Source organism: Chrysemys picta, chromosome 8, assembly GCF_011386835.1.
Source record: "Chrysemys picta bellii isolate R12L10 chromosome 8, ASM1138683v2, whole genome shotgun sequence".
Classification (NCBI taxonomy): Eukaryota; Metazoa; Chordata; order Testudines; family Emydidae; genus Chrysemys; species Chrysemys picta.
The window spans coordinates 14,174,994-14,190,758 of NC_088798.1; the positions used below are offsets into that span (position 1 = coordinate 14,174,994).

At 41.9% G+C, this 15,765-nt stretch overlaps 1 protein-coding gene across 37 annotated transcripts in view; it reads right to left on the reverse strand.

Annotated features, from left to right (window-relative positions):
• The window catches only part of DAB1 (DAB adaptor protein 1), a 709,559-nt gene that overhangs the window by 42,249 nt on the left and 651,545 nt on the right, over positions 1-15,765 (reverse strand). For 22 of the 37 annotated variants that reach the window (XM_065553888.1, XM_065553903.1, XM_065553883.1 and 19 more), the window contains 3 exons: positions 15,418-15,456; positions 14,049-14,114; positions 7,266-7,325 (listed from right to left, as the gene is read on the reverse strand). In XM_065553888.1, the coding sequence (XP_065409960.1) occupies positions 7,266-7,325; positions 14,049-14,114; positions 15,418-15,456 (165 nt within the window). The remainder of the gene's footprint in view (positions 1-7,265; positions 7,326-14,048; positions 14,115-15,417; positions 15,457-15,765) is intronic. The other 15 variants (XM_065553907.1, XM_065553900.1, XM_065553912.1 and 12 more) reach the window with 5 other exon arrangements.

A 15,765-nucleotide genomic window follows, 5' to 3' on the forward strand; every position in this document is an offset into this window, starting at 1 on the left:
AAGAATGAAACCAAGAGCATGACAGCTGCTCTTAACTCTAATATGGAGGTAGAGGCCACAGAGACTACAAATTCCATGTGTGCTACATCTGCTCTTGACAGAAAAACGATATGCATTTGGAAAGAGATTGCCTTTGATTGCTGTCCTGTCCATTCCTCCTGCAAGGGGAAAGTGTTCTGTTTCTATAGACTGAAAAGGAAAGGAACACTCAATTCCCAAAAGGGCTTTCAGGAGCAAAGCCTTCCTGAGCTCCTTATGTTCTTTATGTTTTAGACTTTAGCAAATTAATAGAGGCAAGTTCTACCACTAAATAAAGTGTCCTTGTGTGCCTAAATCAGACACAAGTCACCTGGGTCTTCTGGTATATAATGAATTTTAGAGGTAAAGGTAATTTTGGCACAAAGAATTCTAGAGATTTATGTAATAAGCACAGCCATAAATTACAAAACTGATGGCAAGTGTCTCAGTGACAAAGTCTTATTTAAATTTCCCTTGGATCCAGTTGGATCACCAGATATTGGGACCCATGTAAACTGTGCCTTCGTACTTAAGAGCCATATTGTAAACACAATATTTAGTATTTTCATGGTATTTCTAATCTTCAAAGCAATTACAAATATTAACTAATTATTCTTAATTCATTACAAATATCTTTTATTGAGTAGAACTTCATAAGCTGCAGGAAACTCATAAGCTGCTCTGTTTACTTCTGAAATAAGGTATGTACTGTATTAACATCCCTCCCTTTCCTTTCAAATGCTACTAGCTAAGGGCAAAATCTTGATGGGGGCTTGGCCATTGACATCAATGATATCCAGATCTGGCCCTCTGTTTCAAATCCTGGGTCCTATTTAGGAAGATGACCTTTATGATGACCATGAGTTTCTGCCCCATGGTATAAGGGGGTAAAATTCTGCTCTTTTACCATACAAAGCTCCCATTGGTGCCTTGTGGAAAAGTCATACAGAATGTAATAGGGAATTTTTTTTACAATCACACTATAGACTTTAATAGAGATTTACATCCCTGCTACAGAAATCTACATAATGGTTCAAAAAGGCAATAAAATAGGACATCACTCTATTAAATTCAACAGGTTTGAGCGAAATTTCTATAGAATCTGATTGGTTTAATCCCCATTAAAATTTACAGGACTTTCCTATAGGATCTGCATAGTTAATGATAGCAATGTTAGTCCTATGTAGCTACAGGAAAAGCACAGTCATGATCTGACTTGTAGGTATCATTAAGAAACATGTCAGAACACAATGGGGATGAGTTCTCCGCTGCTTCACATATAATATGGTATGTACACCAGTGCAAAGTGAGTGCAAAAGACCACCACGTCAGACCTTCTCCCTTCCTTTTGCAAAGGTGTAAGTGAATGAACCATGTGTGAGGCCATGGAAATCAGGCCTGTGGGCCTCAATAAGATGAATGAAAAAAACCACTTAAAATCTAGCTAAATTTTCTGTGGGATTCCCACAATGTGGAAGTACTTTAATCATGGATAACATCTCTGATTTGTAAAAGCCATCCAATGGACCTAACACACAGCCCTAGCAAAATAAATGTGCCCTCCAAAGGCATGACAAAATAATTGTGCCAAACAAGGACAAGATTTTTGCCTCATTTCAATCAGCTGCACACTGTGCTAGACTACGAGTGCAGATGCTTTCTAGGATGCTATCTGTCTACTTCTGAATCCAAAGTACAGGAAAAACAAATGTAAGTAGACTAAAGACATGACAGTGCAGTGTAACCCATCAAATGCAAGTAGCATATGGTAAGATACACATTGCTAGAGGTCACCTAGCAACACTGCAAGGAAACATGTACAGTATGACACAAGGCTGATGACATAGGTCACAAAGGAGATGGTATTCACGTGTTGACTGGAAACAAATCACTCTAGTGTGGAGAGGCTGTTACAATAATGGCCTTTTGCTACAGTGTGAGTCTCACCACTGAAGACACCTGACAGCTACATCTCACCTTCAGTGCTGAAACTATTCCGGGTTTAGAGCTTCCATTACACACCAGTATTACCATTAGACCTAAAGGCAGTAAATTCACAGCAAGCACATGCTGTCAATGCATACTGCCCACACTGCACAAAAGTACATCAGTCTATAGCAACCACTGACAGAATCTCTAATCCATAGAATTCCATAGTATGCATCCATTTCTTTCTTTAAAAAAATTCCCATCCACCAAAAATATTTCATACCCAGTATGTGAGGCAGTTGGGAATCAGGCTCTGAATCTTGATATGGCAGTAAGATGAGTTGTTTGAAAGCCTTCATAAAATTGTAAGCAGATAGTTTAGACACGTTGATGAGAAAAGTAGGTTTTATTGTGACTTGACTGACAGACTTAGTGAAGGGTATTTACAGTTTGACTCTTGTTACTAAAAACACCATGACAGGTAAAACCTGACATGTATGTATAATGGGAAGACTGTGGAAAATTATGACAAAAGGAGCTCATTAAACAGCTAGTACTTTTAGATTGGCTAATTTCAAATGCTGAGCCACAATTTCTGAGTGGCGTACACCAAACTTAAAAAAACAAACCATTCGGGGAAAGCCTGGTTTGCCTGACGTCCATTCTCAATAGGTTTGTCTGGAGAACGAAGCAGGGAGAGAACAGGGAATACCACAACACACACCACAACACGGGGGCGAGGTCACAGGGGGCTTAGGGAGGAAGTTGAAAGCCGTGAAAGGAATGTTTAAAGAGGTAAGAGATGTCTGGGAATGGGGATCTATCGGGGGGAGGGGGGGGGGCAGGAGCTGCTGGAAAGGGAAAGCAGCAAAGAACTGGAGAGAGAGCACAGGAAACCTAATCCCAGTGCTTTGCATTTATAAAGAAATCTCTGCTCAGGATGTCTGAGAGGGAGACTTGTCTATTGACCATTGCACAGAGCTGGGTACGAGGAGATTTGCATTCGGTTAACAGCAAGGCATTCCTTCTGACTTACTGCGTGAGCTTGGCCAAGTCACCTCACATCTCTGTGCCTTACTTTCATCATCCGTAAATTGGAGATAATGATACTTACCTCACATTCATGCCACAAGACTTAACGTTGTAAAGACACTACACAAGCACAAAGCATTATAATATTCTTGTCTCAAAGCCTATACATACAACCTAATGAATTAAGTTTTATAACACAACTGTGAAGGAGAGTAGATGTCATCACAATCCTCCTACAGATGGGAAGACAGATAATACAGAGGGGGTAAGGGCAATTTTTTTCAAAAATGTCCAAGTGACTTAGGATCCTACGTCCCATTTCCAAAAAAGACTTGGGAGCCAAGTCTCACTGAAAGACAGTGTAGGCTTCTATGTGTAACCTCCTGGGTGTGGTATTCTGTCCCATCTAGTGGTGACGAGAGAGAAAGAGAGATTAATGAGTCTGCTCTACAGCCTTAGCTAACAGGCATATGGCTTTTAGCTCATGCAATAGAGGCTCATGCACTAAGCTCCAGAAGTCCTAAGTTCGATCCCGCCCACCAACGACGGGGGTCTGTCTGTGTTACATAGGTATTGACATCACTTTTGAAAACTGGATTAGGCTTCTAAATTGCTTAGTTTTACCTTAAGTAACTCGAATAAGGTCACACATTGTTCCCTGAGGCAAAGTTGTGAACAAAACGAGGGTTTTGAGTCTCAATCCCCTGTTCCAACAATTGTTGCGCCTTCCGGATCAATAACCACATGAGACAAAAATACTTGGGTTTGGAAATGGACTCTTGTCTATATTGCCCAGTCCATCCATTTGAGCTCAGGTGAAATCTGCTGCATTTTTATGGAAGACTGTTTATCCAAGAAGAGGGAATTCACAATCCCAAATCGCTAAAGCTTTCCCCTTATTTCAGCCTTTAAGAAATTAATTGAAGCAAGATATACTAATAAAGAAAGTGTCCTTGTATGTCTAAATCAGGGAGAGGTAGCTGGGTAATTTGAGCACAAATTGAATTTTATGTAATAGGGACAGCTATAAATTGACAAAATCATGGCAAGCATCTCAATGACAAAGTGTCTTGCATGCAGAAGGATGAGTAATAAAACCAGATGTGTAGGGGAATATTACACAGAATTTAATAGCTTCTTCGGTTTTTTATTTTATAAACCAAGAGAAAGGTGAAACTCAGTCCCGGCTACTTATTTCTTCGTTAATGTCTCCATTTTCTTTTTCTTTTCCATTGTATATTAAAGAGCATACTGACACTGTGTTTTTCAGGTCCAACTATTTTGAATTTTGCTGAGAAGGGGCCAAAATGAAAGTTAATAAACTTCATGGAGTTGAGAGCTGCAATATGTCATTATGGGCTGACGTTGGAGCCCAGCATCTTAACAAAGTCATCCTCTTTGCCAGGGCGGTCTTACTGTACAAGCTTTTGCAAACACTTTAGCGAGAATACTGTACCGTCTTTCATGCTGCATGAACCCTAAGCAGAGTCCAATATACAAAGTCAGTCTGAAATGTCATCAAGCCCTCTCCCCCATCACAAAAACCCCAAAACATTTTTTTTTCTAATTACAGAAAATTCTAACACTGGACTCTGAGGCATTTATAACTATTCCTTGCCCACAACAATCTTAATTAAGTATGCAACAAGAATTGTTTTACTATAATTAGCCTAGCAACAAGAGGATCTCCCATAGCGGATTATTACAAACTATTTAGAGAGGGCTTTTTTTCTTTGTTTGATTGTGTGTGACAACCTAGCTCCCTCCATTCTCTTCGCTTCCCATCTTGCTCTTTGTGCTCAGCCCAAGCTGGACCGTGTACATTTTTGTACTGCACTCTTGCCCCCAGAGCCGGCTCTGTCTTTTTTGCTGCCCCAGGCAAAAAAGCCACCCGCTGCCGCCCCCTCCCCCCAACGCGGCAGGGGAGGGCACCGAGCCCGGCTGCAGGCCGCTCTCCCCAACCGGCCAGAGTGCCGGGTGGAGGGCGGAGAGCCCGGCCGGGGCTCCGCTCTCCCCGGCGGCGAGCCCGCCGCGGCTCCGCTCTCCCCGGCGGCCAGAGCGCCGGGGGGGAGGGCAGGGAGCTGGCCGGGGCTCCGCTCTCCCCGGCGGCCAGAGTGCCGGAGGGAGAGTGGCGAGCCCGCCGCGGCTCCGCTCTCCCCGGCGGCCAGAGTGCCGGAGGGAGGGCGGCGAGCCCGCTGCGGCTCCGCTCTCCCTGGCGGCCAGAGCGCCGGAGGGAGGGCGGAGTGGCGGCCAGAGCGCCGGGTGGCGGGCGGAGAGCCCACCGCGGCTCCGCTCTCCCCGGCGCGGCCAGAGCGCCGGGGGGAGGGCGGAGTGCCGGCCGGGGCTCAGCTCTTCCCGGCGGCCGGAGCCGGAGCACTGCGCCGCCCCCCTCCAGGTGCCGCCCCAAGCACAAGCTTGGTGGGCTGGTGCCTGGAGCCGGCCCTGCTTGCCCCTGGACATTTTTCCATCCTTACCCGTAGAATCCCTTTCCTGACCTTTCATCTTTGTTCCTCTGCAAATCTTTCCTCAAAACACACTTTCCCCATGAAGCCTACTAGTCTAAATTGCCTCTCAACTTACCTTTATGCGTAAAACACAAAACCAGCCCAAACCTGTGCAACCCTCAAGATGCATGCCTCACTAACTTCAGCCAGTGCATAATGTCATCACTAAAGCCCCTGTCCTTCCACTCCCCTCACTGTTTGTCACTAGCCCTTTTTATATTAGGGTAAGGCTATGGGGTCAATTCTCCACTGGCTTGCACTGTGTGCATCTATGGAGAGTGAAAGCAAAATGGTAACAGTCTGACCGGGTAGCAATTGACACCCACTTTACACAAGTGCAAAAACCCTCACAAGGAACAAGGCAAAGGAGGGTCGACCTAGCAGTCTTTATTAGTCTGTAACATGCTATACACTTACTACATGGTGGAAATTACACATAGTAACGGTGGGAGGAAAACCTCCCTGTGCTGATTATGACTTGTAATGACCACGAAAGCAACATGCTACATACAGCAAAGATTCTGTCAATTGGGAGATTTGTTGAATGAGGTCCCTTTTTCCAGTCACCTGAGTTTGGACTATTTCCTTCTGGAGCTGCTCACTGTTGTTCAGACCTATGGCAATTACCTATATCTCTGCATTGCAATTGTACAGAGGTTACAATATGATGTTACTAAAGAAGCTGGATTTATTAAAAATGATTGCTTTCCTGTGCCACGTGTTAAGTGGGATTTTTATATAGCTTTTTTCAGTTTACAGAACTGTAATTTTTATGCAAGTTCCTGATGTTTGATCACTGTCTAATTTGAAGCTTCTTATGCACTCTTTCCACATCAGCACATTGTATTTGCCAGGGGGTGGTTCTGAGAGGCTGCAGATGTTGCAGCAAACCCCCAAGAATTCTGACTCCTTCTGTCTGTTTCTAATGCTCCTCTTCTCACTTCCAACCCAGCTGGACCCTACATTCACAGTTGTCCTTAACTAATTTAATAAACCTTTATACAATGTACAGTTTTATTTTAAGTATGGGGAAGGAAATACAACCCACATCCACTCAGGGCTTGTCTTCGCTACCTGCCCGGATCGGCGGGTAGAAATCGATCTCTCGGGGATCGATTTATTGCGTCTCGTCGGGATGCGATAATCAATCCCCGAATCGATGCACGTACTCCACCAGCCCAAGTAGGAGTAAGTGCCGTTGACGGGGGAGCCATGGCGGTCGATTTGCCGCCGCCCTCACAGCAGGGTCAGTCGGATCAGATACGTCAAATTCAGCTACACTATTCCTGTCGCTGAATTTGCATATCTGAAATTGATCCCCCCCTGTAGTGTAGACATAGCCTCAGTGTGGTGCTCTGTCCCCCTCTAGTGGGGCTTGGGTCAGATACAGAGATTGATGAGCCTACCAGAACTAGCTCTTTCAGCTCAAGCTGCAGAGGTTTATACATTAAGATCCAGAGGTCAGGTTCAATTCCCATTACTGACATTTACTGAAAGATTTCACATTACAAGTGGTTAGAAGGGGGAGCGTGAATAAAAGAGGTCAGGAAAGAGGAGGTTGTAGGTATCTGAGTGGGATGGACATCAATAAATACGTACATATTAAGGGGCCCTAACTGAATGTTTCAGCCAGGTTCCCCAGTGGGATTGAACCAGTACTAGTATCGCACAACATTGAAAATCATCATGCTAGAAGGAACCATACACTCCAGAGAATTATGAGAGTCAAAGCAGTTGTGCCACATACCACCTCTACCGTGTATAAACAGGGAAGATACTTACACTTACAGGTTGACTTTTTGGCACATCATAAACACCTTCCTTCTTTTGGCTCGTCGGAACCTGTGACAGTAAATCAAACGCACAATCATCATCGAGGTAAGAGTCTGGAAAATTTGAAAGTTGTAGCTAAGTACACTGTATTTTACAAAAGAATTAAGTCATTCTATGTGACTGAAATCAAGAATGACCCATTTTAATATAGGGAATGTCTTTCAGTGGAGATGACCATGAGTGGCAAAACTTGGATCTGGTTTCGAACACCAAAGTGGTCGTTCAGATCTGGGGTTTTCATTCAGCTCATTATAGAGTTAAAATTGTGTCTGGGTATGAACTTCCATGAAGTTAAGATGCTTTTGCATCCCTCTTCTACATAAGTGTTTGCTTTTTTCTAGGAGGGGTTGGGGGGAGGGTAAAATGGGAGTCATGTTTGGGCCATGGCTCCATTTTCTCCTCAGATGAGCTCCTTTAATGAAGCTATCAGTTTGGCCAGCAGCAATATTAATTTCCTTGCCTCACCTAATTAATTATTGTTAATCAGAACAAACAACAACTAGTCTTAGAAGGGTTAAATTTTTATCAGTAAAGGCTGTTTTCATCATACACACATGACCCAAGGAAAAAATATTTCCATTGATGATTGAAATTTACAAATAGGCAAAGTAAGAAAAATGCTGCTTGAGAACTTATTGGCATTTGACTTAAGGATATTTACTTTTTATATTTTGACGTGTTGTTGACAATTTGTGTTTTAATGGTGATAAAGTTTTAAGTTTTTGAATCTCCGTGTCTAACGGTCATTAAATAATTATTGTCCGACCCTCACACAATTTCCTGAAACTGAAAATTTAAATAGAAAAAAATGTTTAAAAACCAACATGGATATTATCTGTCAAAATAAAAAAAAAATAAAAATAAAATTTTGCCAAGCCTAGTAAACACGCATATTTCTGGGGTGGGGCTAATCACAGGCCGCTATAGAATGTCTGACCTAGCATTCTGCAACTCTTGATAAGGGGGGAAATGTCCTTTCAGAGTCTGGGGCAGCATCTACAGAAGCATAACGAGGGAATTGAAGTCATCAGCCCTTCTCATGGGCACAGGCTGTTGTACTTTAGTAAGTTTGGGCCCAACTCTCATCCTAGGCTTGATGGAGTTCACCTACAGTATGAGTGATAAGGGGATCGGATGCTATCCACTTATAAAGTAAATCCAAGAGAGTTATGATTTTTATGATCAGTTAGGATTTTTTAAATTTGAGATTGTTTTTTCCTGCTAAAAAACATTGAAAGCCTGTTGTAAATGGGAAATACCAAACTTAACAGTGAAACAAATGTCCGGTACATATAATATACCAGAATCACCTTTATATTGACTATCCTAGTTCTTTGGAAGAAGGTTACATTTTAGAAGTCAATGAGCTTTACCAGTTAAACTAATCCTCGCAAATGTAATAAAACATCTTGTAAATCTTTAAATAAATCTATTTTTGCCCATATAAGCATGACAGAGATTATACAGTAGGTCAAGTCCACAATCTTACCATAAATTTATCAGAAGTTACCTATCCAGTGATATATGGCACAACCTCCAAATTAGTCCAAGAGGATGTCAGTCCGAACCATTCATACTTTCACAAGGCTCACATTTTATTATGACAGTCTCATTTTTCAAGGAACACTATGCATTTTAATTAAGAAAATATAGAGGAAATAATCAAAAATACCCAAAAGATTTAAGAGCAAAGTCCCATTGAAACAGAATGGGACATGTTCTCCTAAACCTTTCAGGTGCTTTTTATTCCTAATTCAAGAATTCTCCTATTCCTATTTCAAGAATGACCAGTGATAAGAATTTCCCATAGTGCTCTTACAGTGCCCTCTATTCCACTAAAAAATCCATCACATTAGATGTGTGAAGTTAGTAATAGTGGAAAAATTCAATTTAAGTGAATCAACCGTCTACCCACTGGCAGACTGCTACGTTGCACTGTAAGATCAGGAACCAAGAATTTTTATTTAACAAGTTGCTTGGATTTCTGTTATTCCTTGAGAGAGGTACAAACAGTACCTGAGAAACTGCTGTATCTTTACTAGGATATTTTTATTTAATGTAAACCAGTGCTGCCCATCAGACTCTCTTATTTTCCTTTCTTCTGGAACAAGGTGATTCCATTTAAATACTCACATCCAGGAATCATTAAGAGTCTTTGACACCTAGCCAGAAGGCTCCTAATTATAATATATTTCAATGAAAAAGAACATGATAGAACTGTGGCCACATCCTACTGAGGGAGTCACCCCTGGAAGTTAGATGTTTTAGCAAACCACAGCGGATCCTGCTGCAGGACTGCAGAAGATTAAATCAGACCTTCTTGCTTCCCCCCTTTCTATCTCACACTTGAGAGCGGCATTACCCTACCGTTTAATGAGGTTCACAACCATGGGGTCACATTTAGACTCTTCAGTATCTATCTTATCCCACGTCCAAGCTCTCGTTAAGTTTTGTGACTCTTCCCTTCAGAACTTCTCTACAATTCGTCCTCTCCTCTCTCCCCCTACTGCCAAAAGAGTGATCCACACCTTGTTTGTTGCCACAAGTACTACTGCCTCCTCCTTTCTGCCCTCCCTTACTCACCTACTCCTCCTAGCCATAACCCCGAAGCTTACAGTCTTTTGCCTTCTATAAAAGTGAAGGCCATGTCTCCTTTGGCATCAAAGTTCAGACTTGCTCTATTCTGATTGAACTGCACTAGCCTACAGCTCAGCTCTCACGTATGCCCCACTCATGCAGGAAAATGTTCACTAACCATTTGGAATACAATTTTGATTCAAATATTGACAAAAATTTTTAAAGAGGTCGTTTTCCCTCAGAAAATCTTTTCATGGGAAAAATTTCAAAGAACTTTACTCAAGACACTGGCCCTTTCTTCACACTGCCCCTAATACCTGGAACAGTCTCCTCCTCCCTCCTAGTCACTCTCCCTCTTTTTCTCCTATTCACTCTGAAAATTTATTATACTAAGCATGTTTTCCAACACTAATCTATTCTGGCAGGGTCACTTTCCTGCTATCCAAACCCTCTTTCCAATATGAGTATATGAAATAATGACTATCACATGAATCACAACATAACTACTGATCTGAGCTCCTGTAGAGAATATTGCCCATAAATCATCACATTTTCCCTTTCCCCTCCCCTATCACCATATTCTGCTGTATGCCTATTGTTGCTTAGGCCTTGTCTACACTAAAGGGAAAAGTCGATCTAAGCTACGCAATTTGAATTACATGAATAGCATAACTCAAATCCATGCAGCTTAGATCTACTTACCGCGGGGTCCACATTACGTGACATCGATGGGAGACGCTCTCTCGTCGACTCCCCTTACTCTTCCCGAGCAGGTGAAATACAGGAGTTGACGGGAGAGTGATCAGTGGTCGATTTAGTGGGTCTTCACTAGACCCGCTAAATCGACCACCGATGCATCGATCGCCGCAGTGTCAATCCTCCGGTAAGTGTAGATAAGCCCTTACACTGCAGGCTCCTTGGAGTACAGACCTTGCCTTCGCCTTTGGCTGTACAGTATCATAAAAACCAGTGATACTATATAAATAATGTAAAATTAATTAATAAAGGCCCCGGTCCATAAAAATGGTGGCACTAACATAAAACCAGCTGTCAGGTAAGGAAATGTGATGAAAAGTCCGGTACAGAAAGGACTGCTGCATGTTTGGTGGTCAAATCCCACAGTAATTAGAAATACATGGGTAGATTAGATTAAATACACAGAAAAAGCATGTGCACACACACACACACACACACACACACACACACACACACACACACACACACACACATTTTGGGGTAATGAGTCAAAGAAAGAAATGAATAGAAAAACCATGCCTAATAAGAGAAAATGCAACTCAGTGATATTAAATAGAGGAACGTTATCACAATAGTGAGATTTAATGTTTGTTTTTTATTTAACTAACTACCACTCAGGAACCTTTTGTACTGGGGAGAAATGAACTCTTTGTACACCAGCCTTAGGTAGGAAAAGCAGGATGGCACCACAAAAAGAAGGTGTGAATAAGACAGACAGGGCCGGCTCCAGGCACCAGCTTGGCAAGCAGGTGCTTGGGGTGGCCTCTTGGGAGAGGGGCGGCACTTCCACCTATTCGGCGGCAATTCGGCGGACGGTCCCTCACTCCCGCTCGGAGCGAAGGACCTTCCGCCGAATTGCCGCCGCAGATTGCGATCGCGGCTTTTTTTTTTTTGGCTGCTTGGGGCGGCCAAAACCCTGGAGCCGGCCCTGAAGACAGAACACGATGTGTGAGATGGAGGACACTTGTTCCTGTGGAGCCAGTCACAACAGAAAGAAACTGCCTTGAGTCAAAACATCGCTGTGGCCTGTCTGTCTTGTACACTGCTTATTACAGGTAATGAGGATGTGTAATTTCAGAGTGCTTAGGTTACAGGTCAATGAGGAGCTTGCAAGTTTCCCATAGTTAAGTATGGACAGAAACAGTAACTTGTAGGAGACAGAAAGAATTAGGCAACAAGGAAGAATCTAGTTCAGAGGAATCTTACTAATGATACCAAACTGACTGGTTCTGAGTTAGTCAAGACCTGTAAAAGAAACAGCCTTTTCAATGATGTAAGTGTAAGGTTGTGGAAGGTTGTGAGCACCTAGATTTACAGCAGCTAGGGAAATCATAAGTTACATTGAGACTAGAGTCCCATGGGAAACTCTACTGTGGTGATACTTCAGTGTTTGTTTGTCAATTGCAATAGATAACTAACTAAGATTTGTGGCTAGCTAATTTCAGTGTTTACCATATTCCATGTATTGCCTATAGTAAATGTAGAGAAGTACAAGGGATCACAGGCAAAACTGGCATGATTTTCATTGCCACCACATAGAAAAGAAACCTTTCACCATGCCCAGAGTCCATCAAATGAAGCCTTGAACAATTCACTGGTGATTCAGAGGGCAGAGGCAGTACTTCCAGAACAGTACAGATCTCCTCTGTTGTCTACCATCCTTTCTTTCCATTTTAGCAAAACCTTGGAAACACTATCGTTATTCATTCACATTCTCTAGGTCCCTCAGAACAAATGGTTTTGATTGAGTCTGGTCTGGCTTCCATCACTCCTGGAAAAGCAACTGCCCTTTGTATGAATGGGCTCCTCTCTCTCATTCTTCTCAACCTCAGTCCCTTGTCTGATACATTGACCATGACTCCCCTCTTAGCCACCTATAAGGCTTCTTAGAGATCCCCTTCACCTTCCTTTCCTGGCTTCACAGATACTTCTTCAATAGCTCTGCATTTTGGTCACCACCAGTTAAAATATCTTAAGCTGATTGCACGCATTTGATATGAAAATTATGGGGCGAGCAGGAGTATGACACTTAGAGAGAGAATTTTAAATAAGGTCACTTTTCAGACAGCAACTACACTTCAAACCATGTATCCTAGCTCAGCAGTTCTCAACCAGAGGTCCAGGGCCCCCGAGGGGATGTGAGCAGATTTCAGGAGTCTGCCAAAATAAACGAGAAAGCCGAAGCCTGAGCCCCATCACCCGGGGCTGCAGCCGAAGCCCGAGCAACTTAGTTTTGTGGCATGGGGCCAATGGCAATTGCCCTGCTTGCTATCCCCTAACACCGGCCCTGGCTTTTAATCTGCTGGATATGCAGAAAAGCAGTTCTTGTGGCACAGGTGAGCCGAAGCTATAGCATGTTGGGGGGCCCTCAGAAAGAAAAAGGTTGAGGACCCCTGTCCTAGCTTATCTCCAAACTTAACACACTGTGTGTGCAGGAAAATACATTCACCCCTAGTGGCTTTAACGCACTGGCTACATAGCATATTTTAGTTAGTGATGGGAGAACAACACAGCTTTGTAGGCTTAAATGTACATATGAACTTAATGAGCTAATGATCAAATAACAGAATGCCCTAAATCCCACTCATTTACTTATGTTCCACCTTCTTACTCCTCTCTCTTCTGGCCTAAATCCCATTCTGTCCCTTTGTTTTTCTACTCTTTTCTTCATTCTTTCTTTCATTACTGTCTTTTTAAAATTTCCCTCCCGTCCTCCTCCATTCCATCCCAACTTGTCTGTTTTTAAAGGTCTGTGTTACAACCAGATCAACCTAAACTACATCCCAACAAAATGCTGGGGCCCTTTATAACCCTCCACCCTATGAAGGATTTATTGAAATCTTGATTTTCCTGTTGTAATTTCTTTTAATAGAACAGAGATCTCTCTGTCTTCAGATTTGCTCTTGTTTGTGATTTAAACTGAATTAAATAATCTTTTGATAAGTCCTGTACTGACCCCTGGAGGATGGACTGAATGACAAAAGGGGTATTTTACATTACCATCGATGGGAGATTTGTCAGCGTACAGAATGCAGGACGTGTGGTGTGTGTGTGTGTGTGTGTGTGTGTGTGTGTGTTGTAAAACTGGATGCAGTTATAAAAAATGTTGCAGATTAAAAGGAAAGAAAGGAATCCACTATTTGTCATACTATACAGAGTACACAATGTTTATGACCCTACATCAGTTACCAAAGATGAAGTGGATACATTCTGAAAGGGCTGAAAAGAAAAACAAATAAATAAGGAAAGCATACTGAGACTTTGAAAATTATTTATGTAACTTGAATGAAGATGAAATGTCACGATGAATGAAAACTAAGTGAACTTCAGTCTATGAAATGTGCTTTGCTAAATGTTTGCATTGGGTGCAGAAATAACACAAATGTAGCCATTTTATACCTGATATATGTTTTCTTCTGTTTCAGGCTCACGGATTGGCTCATGTCCAGCCTCAAACACAATGTACTATTACATCAGCCGCCAAAGAGGAAAGGTCAAAGATGAAACAGAAGTGGAAAAAAGGCAATTTGGAATTCCAGATTTAAAAAAACCCTAAACATAGGCAGGTATTAAGGAAACAGGTTCAAAGTATAGGTTGGCACAAGGATAATCAGTTTGCTGGAAAACACAGAGTTATATTGTTTTCTTTTTAATGAAAGAGCAATAAAACAGACCTGGCTCTTCTTTAATGATCATTAGATCAACTTCCTGCTGCTCTCTCACTAGGGATACATTCTGAAGCCCATTTCTGCTCTCATTGAAGTCAATGGGAATTTTGACATGGACTTCAATGGAAGCAGGAACAGGCCTCTGGGCTGAATAATCATCATCCCCCTCCCCCAACTCCCCAAATTTATTAGTAGTGAATAAGAAATCTAAAGCAAAACTCAGAGAACAGTTTGGTGCTTATGTAACAAGTTTCATAGTAATAGTTTGCTACTTTGCTTTACTTTTTTTAGGTTATGGCTTTACAGTCCTTACTGGTTAGGGTTATCAAAATAAAACTTTTAGCCAAGTTTTTCAAAAGCGAATAATGATTAAGGGTGTCTCCATTTTGGATGCCTCCTATGGGGCATCTCAAAGGGGCCTGATTTTCACTGAATAGTCACCCTCCAGAAACCAGGCTCCTTTCAGGTGTATTAAGCTGGCATGCAAAAATAGAGGCACCTGACGTCTCTAATTACTTTTGAAAATCTTAGCCTCAAATGAAGTAGCATTTTATTAGGATCCTACATTTCCAGCAAAATGTTAGAGTGAGTATGCACAACAGCTTATTTAATAAGACCCAAACTGCCAACATACCAAATCAGCTGGTTACAGTAGTCAATTCCAGTTTTTCCCCTGGTACCAGTAGTGATGCTCTGGGAGAAATTCTGGCCCCAGGGAAATCAATGGCAAAACTCCCATTGACTTCCATGGGGCCAGGATTTCACCCTCACTGTTGTTTTCAAAATAGTTTCTGTTTTTGTTACGTTTCCCCACAAAGATGTGTCATTATTTTTGGAGCGAAAACTTTCACTTCAGTTTCTAAAAGATATTCTAAGCAAATATTTAAGGTTTCCATCCTATATTGTAATATTACATATTAGTATTATTATCTAGAACTTAGTAAATATTCTGCTTTATGTTGAGATTGTTCTCCCTCTACTTAAAATGTATCTCAGTAAACTTTAGCAGTACTTTGTTTCAAGACTAGCCTGTGTCTGAAAATAGGATAATGTATATCTAACTATTTCTGAAACCTAATCTGTACAGCTTCAGAAATTACCTGGTACACAGGATCTTCTACATCTTCTTCCAAAATTGTCTACAGCAAGGAGGACAGGCGGTAAAAGCAAAGAACATAAACAGCAGAGAAACAAGACTGTATTCGGAAATTAAAGGACAGCAAAGAAATGAGCTCATTGTACGTTAAAATAGATATTTCTTTTTGAGTTTACAGATAACTATTGTGTTATTGCACAAGGTAACTTTTAATCAAAGCTGCACCTTGTCTGACTTTATTTAAGACGACACATTCTGAAGCAAAATTCGAACTGTGCTACAGTTACCAAACACTCTTAAAACAGATCTACCCAACGTGCTGGCTTCCACTAAAAGTTGTCTCTCTAATTCA